This window comes from Gobio gobio, assembly GCF_949357685.1.
Source record: "Gobio gobio genome assembly, chromosome: 23".
Lineage (NCBI taxonomy): Eukaryota > Metazoa > Chordata > Actinopteri > Cypriniformes > Gobionidae > Gobio > Gobio gobio.
Window position 1 is genome coordinate 37,951,624 of NC_137119.1, and position 22,245 is coordinate 37,973,868.

At 36.6% G+C, this 22,245-nt stretch overlaps 1 protein-coding gene across 1 annotated transcript in view; it reads left to right on the forward strand.

The window, feature by feature from the left end:
* The window catches only part of srcin1b (SRC kinase signaling inhibitor 1b), a gene marked incomplete at both ends in the record, with an annotated part of 59,106 nt that overhangs the window by 27,737 nt on the left and 9,124 nt on the right, over positions 1–22,245 (forward strand). Inside the window, 12 exon segments of the mRNA XM_079805677.1 lie at positions 789–1,561; positions 4,482–4,565; positions 4,721–4,761; positions 7,734–7,894; positions 11,374–11,549; positions 11,654–11,784; positions 13,548–13,695; positions 13,789–14,009; positions 17,445–17,677; positions 18,524–18,812; positions 19,051–19,193; positions 19,901–20,077. Of these exon segments, the coding sequence (XP_079661803.1) occupies positions 789–1,561; positions 4,482–4,565; positions 4,721–4,761; positions 7,734–7,894; positions 11,374–11,549; positions 11,654–11,784; positions 13,548–13,695; positions 13,789–14,009; positions 17,445–17,677; positions 18,524–18,812; positions 19,051–19,193; positions 19,901–20,077 (2,577 nt within the window).

Here is a 22,245-nt window from a genome sequence, read left to right on the forward strand (position 1 = left end):
TTTAACCAACATTTTACTGTAAAAGTACATGCATTTTCATTTTAGATAAACATTTTCTTCATAAATTATTATTCATATAATTCATGCTTTTTACATTAAAACACAAAATTATACATATGCATGAAATATTATACACTTACCATTCTACCATTAAATCTTGATACTACCATTCAAACATTTTTTTTAGAAAGAAATTACTTTTATTCAGCTAGGATTCAAAATTTGATTTTGATTAAAAACGTGGCAAGATATCTATTTTTAATAAATGCTGTTCATTTGAACTCTCGTCAAAGAATCCTGACAAAAATGTCACTGTTTCCACAAACATATTAAGCAGCACAACTGTTTTCAACATTGATTATAATAATAAATGTTTCTTGAGCAGCAAATCATCATATTTTAATGATTTCTGAAGGATCATGTGACACTGAAGACTGGAGTAATGCTGAAAATTCAGCTTTGATCACAGGAATAAATTACATTTTAAAATGTATTGAAATAGAAAATTGTTCTTTTTAATTCTAAAAATATTTCACAATTTTATGTTTTACTATATAATTTTGGATCAGATAAATGCAGCCTTGGTGAGCTTTCAAAAACATTGTTACATTGTTTTTCTGTCATTTTCATAGTAGTGATGAGATGATGATGATGAATATTTTGTGTGTGTGTGTGACAGAGAAAACATGCAGTAGCGCAGATCTGTTCTGATGCTGTGAATTTATCTCGTCAAATGTGTGCGTTAACTTCCTCCTGTCTTCCTCTTTTTTTATTCCGTCTCTCTCCAGAGAGAGCTGGTGTACACCTCGAGGGAATCTTCTCCCACGCGTCGTTTAAACACACTCCCGTCTTCCTCTCCTCCCTCTGGTTCTCCGTCACGCTCGCAATCCCGTCTTTCATACACGGGTGGGCGTCCGTCCTCTTACGCGGGTCCCCATCCATCGCCTCAGCTCCACCCCTATCAGCACCAACACCACCCCCACCAAGGAGGCCACGCCCCCCAGCAGTCCCACCCTGCATTTTGCCCCTCCCCAAGTGCTATTCTGGAACGACGTGATGTGAAACCGGATGAGGAAATTTCATCATCATCGAAGAGCGTGGTGTTGCTAAAAAACGAAGCAATATACGCAGACCCGTACACGCTCGTTCAGGATCCTCGGCTCAGCGTGGCCTCGCAGCAAGCTCTAGCTTACCGCCGCGGATCTGTTCGCTCAATCAGTGGATACCCTGCCGCGGCATTACAGTGTGAGCTTGAGGGTGCCCTCTACAGGCCTGGTGGCCCCATATACGCAGATCCATATGCCACTATGGGTTTTCGCACCCTACCTCCAGCCTCCCCTCAAAAAATGTCTGATGGAAGGGATCCGTATGGGAGTCACCCAGGACGAGGGTCCCCTGGGAGGCATGGGTTTCGTAAAGATGGCACTGTGTACATAGAGAGTCCCAAGAATCGTCCAGGAGGACAACCTATGGAGCAGATATGTATGCTTGGGGGCCACGGAGGAGACGGAGGGCCGTTACCAGTTTACGGCTCAACATTACCTGGAAACGAAGAGACCAGGTGAGAGTCAACTTGGGTTTTCTGTCCTGAAACGTCATAAATAGCTGGTAAACTAGTCATACCACTTAAAGGGGTCATGAACTGGCTTTTTTTATTGTTTTATACTGTTGTCTGAAGTCAACTCATGGTGTTTATGTGGATTTTACATTCAAAAACATCATAATGAATAAGTAATAGGCTATTTTCTGCCTTGGTTTTGAGGCTCTCTGAGAAACACTAGGATTTGATGGGCGTGCCAAACTGAAGACTTGGAAGTAAACGCCCACGGCTAGGATTGGATAATATTTGCATATTTAATGAGCTTCAGCTACCGTCTGTCCCAGGAATCGTCTAGGGGAAATGCTCAGAGAACTCGCAAAATATCAAACAAACACTAAATCACACACACACACACACACACACACACACACACACACACACACACACACACACACACACACACACACACACACACACACTCGCGCGGACACACACACACACTCGCACGGAGACACACACACACACTCGCGCGGAGACACACACACACACACACACACACACACACACACACTCGCGCGGGGAGACACACACACACACACACACACACACACACACACACACACACACACACAGACACTCGCGCTGAGACACACACTCACACTCCCGGACACACACGCGCGGACGCGGACACACTCTCACTCGCGCGGACACACACATTACGTTACAACAAGTATCTCTACAGTCTACACATAATCAATACACAATCGTACACATATCAAACGATCTGTAACACAATACTATCACTTATAAAAAACATGTTTTACTCACATAAGTGTGCTGCACCATTCCTGTCGGGTCCAATATAGATGGAACAGTATTGTGTTTCTCAATATGTCTGAAAATCCCCACGTGAGCTGGAACTTCATTAAAAATAAAGTTCAACCACATATTCCTAATATTAGGATCCGAAGGAAGCTTATGCAGCGACTGTGTTCTTCCACAACCAGGAATAGCGCAATATCGTGATATCCTCTGCATGTTTATTGCTGCTTGCTAGCAGCTTCATGAGTCGGTGGGCGGGGCTACTGAATTATACATGCTTATTATTCTGTAGAGGTGGTGTTTCGTTGCGCGATGACGTAAGGGTGAAGCACAAGATCGTTTTCAGGGTCTGGTGTCTATAAAAGCTTTTCTTTGACTAACAAGAAAGTTTTCAGCTCTGAAACTTACAGGATATTCTTATATTTGCCATGACCTCTTATATATCAAAAGCTCAAGGGAAAGTTGATTTCTCAATTCATCACCCCTTTAAAGGGGACCTATTATGCATGGTGTTTGAACATACATTTGTCGGCAGTGTGTACACAACCACCCAATAATGGGTTGTGACCTTTTTAAATCCCCCCATAAATCATAAACAGTGTCTCAGAATAACCCGTTTGCAGTTTCTATGCAATGTGACATCACATAATATGCTCTGGCTCCGCCCACGACTGCTGACGGACTCCGCCCTATTAGCATAGACCCCGCCCTCAGTGAGCTGTACACACAGTCTGCCATGTTTATCTCCTCGCCAGAGCATTTAACAGCAGCATTCAAAGAAGAAATGCATTCTTATTAAAGCTACTAAAGTTATTCAGTCAAGAGGGAGTGTTTTTCTTTTGTCGTTTGTTTCATATTAACAGCATATGCAGCAGTAGGTACTGTTTATTGCACTGCTGTCACTTTAATACACAGATCTAATTTACTCATTCGATGTCTTTACTTGCTGTTTACATTCATAGACATAATCGTCTGTTAATGTGAACTTTGTGTGTTTTTGACATAACCTTGTTTAAGCGCAATAAGACGTGAAAGAGAACTTCGTTTCTATACTCACGGGACGCTCCGTCTGTCTTTCTGTGCGCTCAGAAAACCATATATCAGAAGTTTAGACTGATATGGCTTTACAATGCATGCATGCATAAACTGTGGTGATAATGAAGAACTGCAATGTCACGTGAGCGCGGCCACGATAGAGATGATAATCAAAACCAAGTATCGGAGGCACAAGCTATACAGGCTCCGCCCTTTTCTGGAAAGTGGGGCGGGGAGCAGCAGCTCATTTGCATTTAAAGATACATGCACGAAAACAGCATGTTTTTCCTTCCACTCAAAACTGGGCATTTACAACATGGTATAATAAATGATCTGTGGGGTATTTTGAGATGGAACTTCACTTGAACCCGGTGAAGGTATGTATGACCAGGTCAAGTTTTGCTGGTGACCTGGTGGCAATGCGAAACCAAACCAGGGATAATTAGCACGAATCAGCAAAAAGGCCCATAACATACTGTATTCAAGCACATAAATGCGAATGATTAGCTACGCATGTTAAAATACAAGTTTCCAGCAGGGAATTTCATGAGTCTGTAATTGGATCTTCCATTACAATGTCCAAGGTATCCTAGTATTGCGTTCCCTCTAAAGACTTTGTTTGCTCACAATAGCATTAAAATACAGTTTTTTTCTACCTCCTCATATTATTTCTATCAAAAACGTTTTGTGAGTGAATGCAAAGGTTCTTGGGGGAGAACAATCGCAAAAGATTTACGAGAGAATACGTTTCTTTGGGAACGTAATGTAAAAGGAACATAATGTTTTGGGCAAACACAACAATTTTGTGAGCAAATGCAAAGTTTTCCAAGCAAATGCAATGTTTTTTTGGGCGAACAACATTTTTTCGATAGAATGAAAAAACTAAATTTAAATAGGCATTGGAATAGTTTTTCCACCTACCATATTATTTCCATGACAAAGTTTTGAATAACACAATTTTACCTCCCCATCTCAATTTTTTCCCATCACCATGTCCCTTTAGGGCGCCGTATCTCAGCACGGTTTGCTTTAACTTGAATTTGTACTAATTTTGTATGTGTAAAATGGTATTTTATGTTGTTAGAGAGCGAATGGAGGCCATGGAGAAGCAGATAGCCAGTCTAACCGGATTGGTTCAGAGTGTTTTGACCCGTGGACCAGACAGCCCGTAAGAAATCTGATCTTCAGTCCAATACCATTGAATATCACTATCAAACCTGACTCTTGAATGGCGGTTAAAGCCCATCCATACAACTTATAATAGCACGTAAATGGTGTGTGTGTGCGCTCCATAAAGATGTGTTTAATGTGTTTGTCTTGCAGTGAGAAAGCAGAAACAGCAAGCGACTGCTCTGCACCGGAGAGTGAGTACTGTACTGTTTGAATGTGTGTGAATATGACTTAAGCATTTGGCAAACACTGTCTAAGATGAAGATGCTTTGTTAATTGCACTACAGAGCATCAAGAATATGGAAAAAGCTCTAAATAAATACATCCATTCTGACAGATACATAATCGAAATAAATAATGAATCAGTGTTGTCGCCTGTAGTTTTCTTCTTGAAAGCTCAGTATCTTTGTCCTCTGTGCGTGATTTACATTTTACCACACTAACAAACGCAATCAAGATCAAACAATGCAAGATAGGCCGATCATAATAATGCTTGAACATATTAATGCATGAGCATTTTTCACTTTATAAGGTTAACAAATGAATCTTATTGATATCAAGAGGTGACTGTAATGTCTCAAGGCCTGAACTGTTTGTGCTTTAGAATAGCTGTTACTAAACTAATTATGTTCGCAAGAACAATTAAGTGATGTGGAATAGGCGTATCAATTAACAGGTCATTAAATGAGTGAATCATGCATGGTGTTAATAAGAAACGACTGTGCTGTGCACTGAAGAATGCTTATCTAAATGATAGAAGCGGGCAGGCCAAGTCCTCGAGGACCACAGTATGATCAGTCTTAAAATGATGCTCATTTGGATTGGTTTACATTAGCTAATGATTATTTGTTTTTCGTGGCAGTAGTTTATGGCTGAGTTCATGATTTGAGTGTCATTAATGTAAATTAACATGAACTGAAAAATATAAATTAGTTCAAGTCAGGTCTTCTGAACATTTAAACATACAAACATTTCAAACCTGATTGAATACTGAACAAGACACTGAATATTATATTATATTATATTATATTATATTATATTATATTATATTATATTATATTATTATATTATATTATATTATATTATATTATATTATATTATATTATATTATATTATATTATATTATATTATATTATATTATATTATATTATATTATATTATATTATATTATATATTATATTATATTATATTATATTATATTATATTATATTATATTATATTATATTAATTATATTATATTATGTGTTATATTATATTATATAATATTATATTATATTATATTATATTATATTATATTATATTATATTATATTATATTATATTATGTGTTATATTATATTATATTATATTATATTATAATTTATAATGAATAAATCTGACTTATATTGACATATATATATAATGTATTGTACACTAATGTGTATTATTTTGGAGACAGTTATTATATTATATTGTATTATAATACATATCTAAATAAATATATATTATTTAAAATATTTATATTTATTTTAATATATTTATATTATTATATATTTATATATAATATATTTTAATATATATCATAATTTATACTAAATCTGACTATACTAAATCTGACTCTATATCGTCAGATTTATTATAAATTATAATAAATAAAATACATTTTAAATATATAATAAAAAATAATAATCTATTATATATATATATATATATGTCAGATTAATTATAAATTATAATAAATACAGTATTATTTTAAATTATATATATTACAATTAGTTTTTTATTGTAATGAATAAATCTGATATGTATACTGTATTATATTTTATTGTCATCATGACAATATATATGTATATATTATAGTTTATTTATGTATAATAATTTATTCTGCACTAGAGTGTATTATTTTGGGGACAGTTATTATATTATATTGTATTATAATACACATCTAAAAAAAATTATTAAAAATATTTATATTATTATATATATATAGTCAGATTTATTATAAATTATAATAATGTATATTTAAAATATATAATTAAAAAATAATAATCTATTTATTACAATGTATGATAAATCTGACATATGTCAGATTCATTATGAATGATAATAAATACATTATTTTTAATTATATATTTTTTAATGTTTTTACTTGTTATAATTTATAATTAATCTGACATACATTATATTATATTGTCATATTAGTATATGTATGTATTTTATTTATTTACTATAATTTATTGTGCACTAGAGTATTATTTTGGGGACAGTTAACTGGTGATATTTTATATTTCAGCTGGAAGGTTTAGAAAGCAAAAAGGTATATTACTGTATGTCTGGTTGTCTGTCACTTTCTCGGTTTCCCCTACGTCTGTTGCATTACAGATGTGTTGCATTGCGATTTGTGCATTGCAATTTTGCGTCAGGAGTGTGTATAGAATGTCTGCATTCAGGGATCCCAGATCCTGGAGTTTGGAAACCCTCTGTGTGTGTATATATATATATATACAGTATATACAGTGTCTATAAAAAGTATTCACCTCCTTTGACTTTTGTTCAATAATTTCATACAGGTTTTATGTAGAATTATAAAGCACTTTGTCTTGACAAAATTCTCAGTTAAATGCATAATTAATCATGTAGCACAAAAAGTCCAGTGAGGTGTACCCTTGTTTTATAGGCACTGCATATATGTCTGTCTTATGGATTATCCCGGAATGTTTTTGTCGTATGGAAATTCCCACTAACACTCTTGAATGTCAGTGTACTAGAATGTTTTGTCTTCCTTTTCCAGTTCTTAAAAGGATCTAATAAGGACATCAGAGTCTGTTTCTGAGATTGTATAACAGTGTGAATGTCTGTGCAAACATAAGGGTCTGACTCTGAATTTGAATGTATGTTGCATGAATATACAACGTACCGTAGATGGAGTGTGTACTGAGTTGTGTTGGGCTTGTTTTTGGATGTGACTCATATTGTACAAATCAAGACAAATAATCAGATGTATTTTGTTGTTCTTTTGTGGTTGATATGGAAATGAGACCTTTTGAGAAACTGACATTTAAAGCAGAATGACTGAAAAGGCTTATGGATAATCAGATTTCACCATTACAGTACATTTTAAATTAAATTACATGTTTTTATGCATGTTTTATGTTTAATGTATAACTTTTGCTCCTGCGGATTGGTAGTGTCATCACCATCTGCTCCTCTGGCCCTGATGCCGCCCCCGCCCACTGGAGTCTGTCAGCCAATAGCAATGTCCCGTTTCCAAATGCAGCTGCACCTTACTGACCTGCAGCAGCACACAGTTGAACTGCGCAAACAGCTGACACAACTACGCCAATTACAGGTGTGTGCTTACTGTGCAATTTTTTTAAACAATATATATTTATTCAGTTATTTTTGTTTATATGTAATAATAAATCATATATGTTTTATTTAATATTTTTTATTTTATATATATATATATAATGTGTGTATATGTGTGTGTGTTTATGTATAAACTGATCAGGCATAACATTATGACCAGTGAATAACACTGATTATCTCTTCATCACGGCACCTGTTAGTGGGTGGGATGTATTAGGCAGCAAGTGAACATTTTGTCCTCAAGTTGATGTGTTAGAAACAGGAAAAATGCGCAAGCGTAAGGATTTGAGTGAGTTTGACAAAGGCCAAATTGTGATGGCTAGACGACTGGGTCAGAGCATCTCCAAAACTGCAGCTCTTGTGGGGTGACCCCGGTCTGCAGTGGTCAGTGTCTATCAAAAGTGCTCCAAGGAAGGAACAGTGGAGAACCGGCGACAGGGTCATGGGTGGACAAGGCTCATTGATGCACGTGGGGAGCGAAGGCTGGCCCGTGTGGTCCGATCACACAGACGAGCTACTGGAGCTCAAATTGCTCAAGAAGTTAATTCTGGTTCTGATAGAAAGGTGTCAGGAAGAAGGCAAGTGATGCTTTGAGCAATGTTCTGAATCTCCGGCGTGATGATCTTTATTCAGATGTAACTGGACAAATATTCTGTACATTCCAATCTAATATGACATCTGACCTGTAATGTTGCCTGAATCATAATCATACACTGTTTGTTTGTTGGCCAGAGGAGAACTGGCACCCCGACTGAGCCTGGTTTCTGCCAAGGTTTTTTTCTCCATCCTGCCACCTTTGGTTCCTTGCCACCGTCGCCTCTATCGCCTCTGGCTTTTGGCTGGCTCAGTTGGGGACACTAAATATTCAACTATATTACTGATCTGCCCAAATTGACACTATATGAAAATTGAACTGAACTGGATAACATCACTGTTTTCTCCAGAGCAGTGCAAATGCCTCCCCCTGCAACTGCCTCATCGACACGGCATCTCAATAAACCCGTCTCCGGCGTGTTGACTCAGATTGTTCGAATATTACAATTAAATAATACTTAAATCGATATGTCATCCTCAATAAACCCGTCTCCAGCGTGTTGCCTCCGATCATTCGAATATTGCACTTTAATAATTATTTAATCAACATCATCCTCAATAAACCCGTCCCCGGCGTGTTGCCCCCGGTCCCTCGAATATTCTGATCTATGATGACCTCTGAGCTGTAAAGCTGCCAGCATAATAATAATAATAATACGCTGTTTGTTAATTGGCCAGAGGAGAACTGGCACCCGACTGAGCCTGGTTTCTCCCAAGGTTTATTTTTCTCCATTAGGTCACCTAATGGGGTTTTGGTTTCCTTGCCACTGTTGCCTCTGGCTTGGCGTGCTCAGTTGGGGACACTCAATTTTTCAACTAAACATCGAAATAAATCTAATTAATAAACTAAATTAACCATTTAAACTAAATTACTGATCGAATTATTGATCTAAAGCCCACACTGTCACTGTATGATAATTGAAATGAACTGATGACATCAGCGTTTTTTCCAGAATGGCTATACAGCTGAATAAAATTATGCTGCATTATTTTCCTGTTTAACACTGTAAAGCTGCTTTGAAACAATCTACATTGTTAAAAGCGCTATATAAATAAAGTTGACTTGACAGAGCGACTGCAGCCAAATCAAATTCTGTTGCATTATTTTCCTGTTTAACACTGTGAAGCTGCTTTGAAACAATCAGCATTGTAAAAAGCGCTATATAAATAAAGGTGACTTGACTTCTGCTAGGAAACCTTGGGTCCTGCCATCCATGTGGATGTTACTTTGACACGTACCACCTACCTAAGCATTGTTGCAGACCATGTACACCCTTTCATGGAAACGGTATTCTCTGGTGGCTGTGGCTCTTTCAGCAGATAATGCGCCTGACACAAAGCAAAAATGGTTCAGGAATGGTTTGAGGAGCACGAGTTTGAGGTGTTGACTTGGCCTCCAAATTCCCCAGATCTCAATCCAATCGAGCATCTGTGGGATCCGCTGAACAAACAAGACCGATCCATGGAGGCCCCACCTCGCAACTTACAGTTAAAGGATCTGCTGCTAACATCTTGGTGCCAGATACCACAGAACACCTTCAGGAGTGTAGCGGGGTCCATGCCTCGGGGTCCAGCCGGGTCAGGGCTGTTTTGGCTGCAAAAGAGGGACCAACACAATATTGGGAAGGTGGTTATGCCTGATTGATGTGTATATATATATATTTCACATAACCCATTGCCTAGACTTATTATGCTTGATTGCTTCCAGCTGTCATTATTAAGAGATAGAGAGCAGTTTAACACATAGATATACATAATAAAGGCTAGATGTCTCGTCCTGCAGGCAGCTCGCTTATTCGTAACATTGCTTTCATGGGTGCTTGCACTTTTTAAATAACCATAACTTGCTCAATTTTCTACTGATTTTCAAACTGTTTGGTTTGTTATAAACGTCAGAGATGTAGTTATGATACTGCATACTTATGAAAAATTATTCATGTTCAAGCATCAATAATTATAGCCACGTTAATAATGTTTTTAAGAAACCAAACCATTTGTGAATCCGTCAAGATTTCAGTGAGACGAGTATTTGTGTTCATGCAGCCCTGTCTGTGACAAGATGGCCGCCGGTGATGACGTTAGAGACTCCGCCGTAAGACATCTAGCCTTTATTATGTATATCTATGGTTTAACACATGGGCTGTTAAGTTCCGCCTATATAAGCGCTGTTTTCATTCGCTCTTTGTGAAGTCTTGTTCGAAATCGCCCCCTATACCCCCAAATAGGGCATTATTTGTAGTGGTGTATATGCTTATAGAGGCAGAACTTAACGGGATAATGACACACAGCTGAAAGTAATCAACCATAATGAGTCCAGGCAAAGGGTTATGGGAAATGAAGTTGATGATCAGAGAGCAAAGGACACGGGAGGAGTGCCCTCTGGTGGAGAAGATCATTGGCACTCCAGCTGGTGGTTGTGACATTCTTATATGTATTTATTTAGATATTATACTTTATTTATTTATTTTAATTTATTATATGTGTGTGCACTATTGTGTATTATTTTTGGGGACAGCTGGTGATATTTAATGTTTCATCTGGAAGGTAAAACAAAGGTATATTGCTTTTTTGCTGTATATTTAATCTTGTGCACGTTGCGGGGATGAAATTTCTCAAATTGTCGCTAGATGAATGGCAAAACTTCTAAGGACATCTTCACTATGGTAAAATTATTATAAATAATGTCTTAAAGGAATACATCATTTTTATAAATCATACTTTTTTTGGCGCTTGGCAGCCAATTTGCATGGGAAATGCATACTGTATAAAAAGCATAATTTAATTTTAATTTAGCTATTCCTTCAATTCATATCTAACATATTTTATTCATTCATACAAGCTTGCATGTCTGTGCATGTCTTTCAGTTGCAAAATCAGGATTCTGTTCAGGCGTTACTGAGGCAGACGGAGTCAGATTTGGGAATGTGTCTGATCGAGGCGTCTCGGACACAAGAAGATCCATTACAGCGTCAGCGTCTTCTTGTTGAAGAAGAGAGGCTACGTTATCTCAATGAAGAAGAACTTATCATACAACAGCTACAGTGAGCCGAAGCACCTGCAACCTATAAATACTGCACACATACTGCACAACCATGCTGCATATGATTTATTTCCCTTGATGCGATGTGTTCCTCTGTGTTTCCAGCGATCTGGAGCGCTCTGTGGAGGAGATGAGGGCGGGGGCGGGGCTTAACCATAATCTGGTGACAGAACAGGAAATAGAACAGAAGAGCCTGGAACTCAGGAGACTGGGAGAGACTGTCACTGACCTCAAGAGTGAGTGAGCGAGGGAGGAAGAGGACGAATCTGCACACAGTGAACAATTATAAGCATACAGAACCACACATTTATATTATTATCCTGATGTCATGATTATCACAGAGACTCAAAAGAGTCATTCATTCAGGAGTCAGATTACATTGGTTGTGCTGCATGTTTTTGATTGACTAAAAAAATTGATTCATAAGAGTCATCCATTCGGGAATCGGACTACACTGGTTGCGCTGCATGTTTTTGATTCACTAAAAAGAGCTGACTCAAAAGAGTCATTCATTCAGGAGTCAGATTACATTGGTTGTGCTGCATGTTTTTAATTGACTAAAAAAATTGATTCATAAGAGTCATCCGATCAGGAATCGGACTTCACTGGTTGCGCTGCATGTTTTTGATTCACTAAAAAGAAGTGACTCAAAAGAGTCATTCATTCAGGAGTCAGATTACATTGGTTGTGCTGCATGTTTTTTATTGACTAAAAAAATGGATTCATAAGAGTCATCCATTCGGGAATCGGACTACACTGGTTGCGCTGCATGTTTTTGATTCACTAAAAAGAGCTGACTCAAAAGAGTCATTCATTCAGGAGTCAGATTACATTGGTTGTGCTGCATGTTTTTGAATGACTAAAAAAATTGATTTATAAGAGTCATCCATTCAGGAATCGGACTACACTGGTTGCGCTGCATGTTTTTGATTCACTAAAAAGAAGTGACTCAAAAGAGTCATTCATTCAGTAGTCAGATTACATTGGTTGTGCTGCATGTTTTTGATTGACTAAAAAAATTGATTCATAAGAGTCATCCATTCGGGAATCGGACTATACTGGTTGCGCTGCATGTTTTTGATTCACTAAAAAGAACTGACTCATAAGAATCATTTGTCCAGGAGTCAGACTAAACAGGTAATGTTTTAGCCGTCATTCGATCATGAATTGGTTTACTCTGGTTTTGATGTATTTTTTAATTGACTCTGAAAAGAATCGACTCAGAAGAGTCATTCGTCCAGGAATTGGAGTACACTGGTTCCGCTGCATGTGTTTGATTCACTAAAAATGGCTCTTAAAAGAACCAGCTCCTAAGAGTCATTCTTTCTTTAAGGAGTCTAACAACACTGGTTGTTCAATATGTTTTTGATTCACTAAACAGAACATTAATTTAGGAGTCGGCTACACTGGTTGTGCTGCATGTTTTTGATTTGACTAAAAAGAGTTGACTCATAAGAATAATTTTTTCAGGAGTCAGACTAAACTGGTAATGCTGTATAAAACTGTTCATAGTAGCCATTCGATCGTGAATTGGATTACTCTGGTTGTGATGTATTTTTGATTGACTCTGAAAAGAATCGACTCAAAAGAGTAATTCGTCCAGGAATCGGAGTACACTGGTTCCGCTGCACGTGTTTGATTCACTATAAAATGACTCTTAAAAGTAATTACTTCAGGAATCAGAATAAACTGGTTGTGCTGTATGTTGTGCTTCACTAAAAACCAACTCATAAGAGTCATTCCTTCTTTAAGGGATCAGACAACACATGTTTTTGATTTACTAAAAAGTTCCCGATCTTCAGAAGGAATCTTTCAGGAATCAGAGTTTTTGATTCGCTAAAAAGAACCGATTCATTCATATAAGAATCGGATTACTTTGGTTACGACATATAAAATTTGATTCACTAAAAAAAATGGCTCATAATATTAATTTGTTCTGTAATAAAAACTACAGTGTCTCGCTATATATATTCTATTGATCTACAATTCCTGTGTTTAGATCAATTCCCCAATTTACAAAGTAAGATGCGTGTGGTGCTGAGGGTGGAGGTGGAAGCTGTGAAGTTTCTGAAAGAGGAACCGCTCAGACTGGAGGCCCTGTTGAAACGCTGCAGAAACATCACCAATACCCTCACCCTTCTACGAAGGTAAAACACACACACGCATAAACATTCACTCCTGCTCAGGTACGTTCTCTAGTTCCATGCCTAAAGAGTTCCTCAGTGTGTGTTTGTGTACAGGCAGATATCAGAAGGTGTGTGGAGGACACCCGATGACTTCAGTAGTTCGGTTTCCAGCGCGAGTGACGCAGATTTCAGCAGGAGCTCTGATCTAGATATTCTCACCAGCCCCTCGCTAAATCTGCCCGACCTAGGGGGCACCTTATCGGGCACTGCCACTCTTTCTGCCTCCATGGGCACTAATACCACAAACCCTGGTCTAACGAGTGCCTCGAGTATAGGTAAACACCAGTTTTACATTCTCTTTGACCTACTGATTCTCATTATTGCATTTTAACCTCCTGGGTGCCACTGTCCACGTACGAGGACATTACATTTTAGTGAATTTCTCTGACATCATTGCACTGTAAAGAGCAAATTCAGGGTTTTTCAAAGATTCTATTTGTTTTGAGGTTTCACCAGGACAACAACTTCTCCTTGGTCTTTAAAAATGACTGAATGATGAAATTGAGCACTCTTATGAAAATCATTTAAATCTGACAAATTTTCAAAGTGTTTATAAATCAACATCTCAGGAAAAGGTTATGGGGTCAAAATATGACTCTCTGTTACAAAACAGGGCATTGATTTCATACATGTTCTCAATAGATGACACCGGGACTCAAATCATGTTTATCAGGCATTCTGGGAGATACAACAAGTGAATAGGGAAAGAAAATCCATATGAATGTTCCTATAAAATATTAGATATTATCATGAAAATGTTGCCAACTATTACTCCCATTATTACATTTCTTTTTTCATCACATGTTTCTCCAAGAACACATTAATATGAATGGGAAACCCCATGGATGGCCATTTTACCCACATATTGCATAAAGTAAAATGGTATATCAAGTCATTCCATTATATCTTTCATAGTTGAGAATCATCTTTAAACAAAGTTTGGTTGAAAAAAAATTCTGAAACCTGAAAATTGATTGGTGAATTAAAAAAAAAATCCCATTGTTTTTGCCTATACATGTCATTTAATTTTTATTTCAGAGTCCTGGTGTCCACTTACGAGGACATAGCATAACATATGAAATAACAAAATAAAAAAAATCCATTTGTTTCTTACGCTCTAAACAATGTAAAAATACTAAATTCAAAAGACTTTGTTTTCATTATCAGTCACTTATTCATGATTACTGAACACAAAATGGCAGTAAATTATTCAGAATTCATTGATTCTCCATAATTATCCCTTTTAATTTTTACTTCATAAAAAATGTTGCTTATACAGTCAAACCAATATTTACTCAGACACCTTCAACATTTTCTCACATTATCACAGTTTATTCGCTATAGTTTAGAAAATGATAATAAAACATGACAAGAACTCACATTTAAACTGTCAGTACAAATTCATCTTGATAATGTCAAGTGTGACGGATTACAATCAACCAATCAGCTGTCAGCTGTTAAATTTAAGTTAGATGATACCAATTCAGGTCATTGACAACGCTTCATTTTGTTCAGTCTGTGGTGTAAAAGGTCGCATTAGCATTTAAAGAAAAAACACTTCAGCAGAACATGGTCAGGTCAAAGTGTCTGAATCATTTTGGTCCCAAATTTCTATCAATTTTACTGGTAGTCACTGTATGAAGAATTTTGGGGTATAATATGTCACAGTTTACTTTATTTTGCTATCCTCACATACATAAATGAACTATAGTGTCCTGCACCCACTAGTCAAAATTGGTCTCTGATTAATTTTTGGTTTGACTAAATGTTCAGAAAGTCTTACAGTTTTGTGGAATTGCAAACACAGACTGGCCACTAGTCAGGTGACTATAATTATAAGGAAAATTGAGAGGCCACGCAGCATATTTGTTTGTAAATTTTTTTTTATTTTTATTTTTTTATTATTTATTTCTTTTAATTTAACAATTTTAAGAATTAATTAATCATTTACTTTTTATTTTCACCCCTGCATTTCCAACCCTTACGTAATGTAATGTTTAATGCACTACATTGATAGCACAAAAATATATTTATATATTTTTTTATCAGTATGGTTCAATATTATACTATTTGTAACAATGTTCAAAGTGTAGTGAAGGAGGGAGACAGGGTCAGCTCGTGCTTTAATCACTTTTAAAGTTCAAAACAAAAGTCGCGCTCACTGTGCTTCAATAAACTCAGTCCATCAATAATGCCGCTCTCCAGAGCATTCAGCACAGTCATCAGTCAGTCTCTCTCTCTCCCGGCTTCCCGATTCCATCTGGCTTTATCCAGTTTCCCCACGCCAATTACTGCAACGAGACACAGGTGTATGTCATCCTGCACTTGATCCACTTACGTATCGCTCGTCACCTGTCTCGTCTCTCCCGTTGCCGACCTCGCTGAACCATGCCCCCTCGCCACACTATTCAAATTAATGTGATAAACAAGTTAGGTCAAAAGTAATCAAAAAGTATTCAGATCATGTTACCTAAAATGTGTAATGATTGCGTTATTAATTAAAATTTGTTCACAATTTAGATTAGGGTCCAATTCTCACTATTAACTAACTATTAACTACGACTTTAGCCTTAAAGGGTTAGTTCACCCAAAAATGAAAATTCTGTCATTAATTACTCACCCTCATGTCGTTCGACACCCGTAAGACCTCCGTTCATATTCGGAACACAAATGAAAATATTTTAGTTGAAAGCTGATGGCTGAGAAAGGCTTCAGATAGGCCTCCATTGGCATTCAGTACATTTACACTCCCAAGACCCATAAAAGGCACTTAAAACGTCGTTACAAAGTCCATCTCACCACAGTGGCTCTACAATAATTTTACGATGCGACGACAATAGTTTTTGTGCGCAAAAAAAAATCAAAATAACACCTTTATCCAACTTGTTCTTGTCTTTCGTGTGTGCCTCCACGACGCATGCGCGAGAATATGACGTAGCGCCAGCGTTCGGGAATCCATGAAATGCACACTTTAGCCCGATTTTGAGAACTACGCCGAGACCTAAAGCACGATCAATGTAGAATTCAACAGCTTAGACACGCGCGTCTTCCTCTGCTTGTAAACAAATCGCTTCTGGGTATGTGTCCGAACGCCGGATCTGCGTCATATTCTCGCGCATGCGTCGCGGAGGCACACACGGAAGACAAGAACAAGTTGGATAAAGGCGTTATTTTGATTTTTTTTTGCGCACAAACACTGTTGTCGTCGCATCGTAAAATTATTGTAGTCACTGTGGTGAGATGGACTTTGTAACGACGTTTTAAGTGCCTTTTATGGGTCTTGTGAGTGTAAGTGTACTGAATGCCAATGGAGGCCTATCTGAAGCCTTTCTCACCATCAGCTTTCAACTAAAATATCTTCATTTGTGTTCCGAATATGAACGGAGGTCTTACGGGTGTCGAACGACATGAGGGTGAGTAATTAATGACAGAATTTTCATTTTTTGGGTGAAATAACCCTTTAAAAAACTTCTAATTACTGCTTATTAAAAATGTTAGTAAGGTAGTTGTTAAGTTTAGATATTGGGTAGGATGTATCATGTAAATTGTATTCATATGGGCTTCAATTTGTGTGTAATCTACCTAGCACGGTTGATTCATTTATTTAACTGATATATTTAGAGAATATGGAACATTTATTGGTTGATGGATGCAGGATAATTTGTTATTTAGTTAGATGATGGACTGATTGATTGATTGACTGATTTTAGGAGGTACCACAAGTCTGTCGAACATGCTCGGCTCCGCCGTTGGTGCCTGTCTGAGTAGCGGTGGTATTCCTGGCAGCACCACGCTGGGTAACTGGCTGGCAGGGGCCGGGGCAACAGATCCCATCATGCCTGAACTGGACGGCACTTCCACAGGGGTAATAAAGACCAGCGGCCTGGAAGATCTGCCAATACGCAGAGAATCTGATAAAGGAGTGTCCGTGGAGGTCCGACTGGTAATGAACACACACTTATATTTTATATTTGAGCTTGCATGGATGTCGGAAAGGATATGAATATTTGATATGAATCCACTTTTTCTTAGTTTAATGACGGAAAAAACGGTCGACGTGCCAGACGCAGGGTCCAAAGAGGTTGTACCTAGTCTCTTAATGACTCATGGGTGTTTTGGGCTTAACGTGCAATAAACCAATCAGAGTCTCATCTCCCATTCCCTTTAAACGCCAGTTTTGCTTGCGCTATTTGCATGGCAGAATTTGCAAGCGGAAAGCCGGAACATTTACAAAAAAAATTTTGCTATTGACTTTAGACCAGGTTTTTGTTGGCGCAGTTGTTTTCAGTTCCTCAAAATAGCAACACACCAACAATGCGCCTGAACACCTGGTTTTCAGACCAGCACGCCCATGGGTGGACAGATGGGCGCGAGTGCATTTGCTATTTAAACAACGTGGCGCTGGACGTGAAAATAAAAACTGCGTACTGCTGAAACTAGCAAAAATATACTCGCCTGCCGTCTCATTGCGCCGGGTATATGATATGGCCAATGTTAGACACTTTATGTACACTTTTCAAATATCTTCTTCATTTTTATTGAAAATTCCTTTCCAATTTGATATATGATGGGGAAAGGGAGTAGAACGAGTTCGACAAAAGGCAGATTCAAACTTGGGCCGATTGGCGTCAACTTTATAATTCGCCCTTCCCCCTACAACTGCTACTTTTGACAATCCAGCATCTTCCGTAATTTTGTCTGGCCCAACCCGACGTCAATAAATAGACACTTCATTTAAAGTTTCTGATCAATGTGACTCTGTGTATCACATGTGGGTGTGTGTCTTTAGGCTGCGGAGCGTGACTGGGAGGAGAAGAGAGCCAGTTTAACTCAGTTCAGCGCTCAGGACATCAACCGTCTACTGGAGGAAACTCAAGCTGAGCTGATGAAGGCCATTCCAGATCTGGACTTCGCTGCCAAGCAGATCACCAAACCGGCCGTACCGCCAAAACCACAACTATCCTCCCTCCCAGCACCCGGTTCAGCATCCTCCACCCCCAGCTTAACACCTGAGCATCAGCCCAACAAAACCCCACCAAAACCACCCAGCAAAGACGGCATCCCACGCAGGGGATCGGGTGAGATTACATTATTAGCCGCACCATGAACCTACAACAACTGCCTTATGATTTTTAATCATAGCCTAATAATTTTTTTAAGCTTTTAGGTGTTTCTTGACTCGTTACAGAGTCTCAGACTTCTCACAAGTACAAATATATTTCTTGATGGCTTTATTAAAGACAGAAGCATTAATAATATGCTTGATTGTTATTATTGTTGTTGAATGTGTATTGATTGATTTGTTTGATCGATCAGGGGAGTTGACCGTTCAGCGGTATCGTACAGAGAAGCCGTCCAAGTCTCCACCCCCTCCTCCTCCAAGACGAAGTTTCCCATCAGGCCTTGGGCTGACTACCAACAGCAGCGGAGAAGTGATCACCATAAACAAGAGTGTGAAGGTGATCAACAATTTTCAAAAGTTATGTGTTTTTGTATAAAGCCGTATATCTTCTTAACGTTAGGTGGTGATGTCTTGCAACTTTTTAGGCACTTTAATGGCATGCTGTCGATTATGTGTACCACATTTGGAGCCAATACGTCAAAGTATTCAAAAATATAGCAATTTATGACACATTTCAAAATGGCGGACAGGTGATTCATACGATCCTGGCCAAATTGGATTCCCAAGTAATCTGTAGTTCAAAAGTTATGTGTAAAAATAGTTTTCGGATCTCATGACCTGTTGGTGGAGCTGTTCCAAAATTTGGCATGTACCCTCAGATCATTTAACCTATGAAGTGTACCAAGTTACTTTTTGATAGATTAAAGTTTTGCCGAGATGTAGCATCTGATCTATTTTAGGTCAAGATTTTTAGTTTCACATCATCATAACTTTTGAACAAAAAGTAATATCAAAATGATATTCAGTAATTTCTGTGCAGCTCAGTCCACGGATCACCTGAGCCAATTTTGGTAAGAATTGAACAATATTTGAAAGTGGAGTAGCGTAGTAACAAATGCTTTTGTTATAAGCAAATGCAAAATAGTTAATATGTACTCAACTTTTTTGTGTTATTTTCTTTGATGCATCTGTTAACATTTCTTGCGCTTGATGTCCTATTAGGTTGCCCTATTCATGCACATTTTGTTTTTGTAGAAGTTGGAGAAGATTGAGAACAGAGAGGAGGCTGAAGTGCCGACCCAATCCCAGACGCCACCCGTCAAACTGAGACGCCCATCGGCCTCCGACGGGCCCCGACCTTCATCCACACCTCCGGTCATCGCCGCTTCCGGGATGAAGGAAGATGAGGATGACGATGAGAAGATAATGGCAGAGCTGGAGGTAAAAGGCTGATATACAGCTGTCGAAAGGATGAAATAGTCACCATTTAGTGTGTGTATCAACATAGCTATTTAGAGAGATGACACTAAGGTACAGAAACGCACTCCTGATTGGTCGGTTATTCAGAAAATGCAGGAGTAATAATACTTTAATACTAGGCACTAATGTTTTTTCATTCTTGTTCATTCTTCTCCAAACCCAAACATGTCAATGCATTAATCCGCACACACACCAACACGACAGGCGTTTCAGAGAGCCCCAGTGAGACTGAGGGTCACTGCCCAGGCCAAACACCCTGCCGAGGTCACTCCTAACAGTGTTGGCAGGGCAGGCCAGTGGATCAGCAGCTCTCTGTGGAGAGAGGTAATGTGTTAACTGCCAAACCTCCCTCTCAGGCCTCTTCCTATAACTTGAGGTTCTGAGGTTTTTCCTGAAGCTTACTAATGCACTCTGACACAAAACCTATTAATCTGTCATCTCTTCAAGTCTCTAATCAGCTGTGCTACTGCATGTTATTAAACAGCTTGAATGAAGTTTAGAATTGAAACTCAGAGATTAAAAAAAGTGTTTTTTTAACCTTTTTAAGTGTTTCTTGACTTGTTGTATCTAATATGTGAACGTCTGTTTCCACCTTAGAGACTTCTTTCTCTTAATTGCTTTATTATAATATAATATAATATGAAATATTATACAATAATAATATAACATTTTATTCTTTAATATTTGTATTATAATATTTTAATTATATATTTTTAAATAATTAAATAAAATGAAATTCTCAAAATTGCACATTTCTTTTAACTGCATTAATAATAATGATAATATTAATAAATCACATTTGATATTATTAAAGCAAATAAGTTAAGTAAATTATAAAATAATATTTTATTTAATAAAAAATAATAATGATTAATTAATGATCATTATAATTTCTTCAAATTGCACATTTCTTTTTACTGCTTTATTTAATAATAATAATAATAATAATAATAATAATAATCACCTTTGATATTATTAAATAAAGCAAATAAGCGTTAAGCAATTAAATATATATATAATATTTTATTTAATAAAAAAAAGATTAATTAATGATCGTTATGATTATAATAGGATTTTCTCAAAATTGCACATTTCTTTTAACTGCTTTATTTAATAATAATAATAATCATCATCATCATCATATTTGATATTATTAATTAAAGCAAATAAGTGTTAAGCAATTAAATATTATATCATATTAATTTATTTAGTAAAACATAATGATTAATTAATGATCATTATAATTATAATTGATTTTCTCCAAATTGCACGTTTCTTTTAACTGCTTTATTTAATAATAATAATAATAATAATAATAATAATAATCACCTTTGATGTTATTGAATAAAGCAACTACGGGTTAAGCAATTCAATATTATATAATTTTTTTTAAATACATTTTTTTTATTAATGATCATTATGATTATAATTGATTTTCTCCAAATTGCACATTTCTTTTAACTGCTTTATTTAATAATAATAATAATAATAATCACATTTGATATAATTAAATAAAGCAAATAAGTTAAGCAATTAAATATATATATATATATATATATATATATATATATATATATATATATATATATATATATATATATATATATATATATATATATATATATATATATATATATATATATATATATATATATATATATATATATATATATATATATATAATAAAAAAAATGATTAATTAATGACAATGATTATGATTGATTATTTGATCAAAATTGCAAATGTTTCTCTTAATGGCTTTATTTATTAATAATTCTTACCTTGTGACTTTATATTTCACAATGTGACTACTTTCTCACAATTAGTTTTGTTTATGCCCTAAGGTGGAAATTGTCTTCCATTTTTCTTTCACCTTCCAGTTGGATTTAAGATATCTCATAATGCTGAATGAAAAATTGAGTATTTCCTCAAATCAATCAAAAAAACATTAAATATGAACTCTGTAACTGCAAAAGGTATCTGCAAATGATTATCATCACTGTCATTATTAAAGAAATAACATTCTGACACAGCAGACAGGCCCCTGTTTTTCTTTTTAAGCTAAGCTGTTGGAATGAACAGCTTGATATCAGTCAAGGTCATCTCTTTTCCTCTCTTTTGTGATGTCA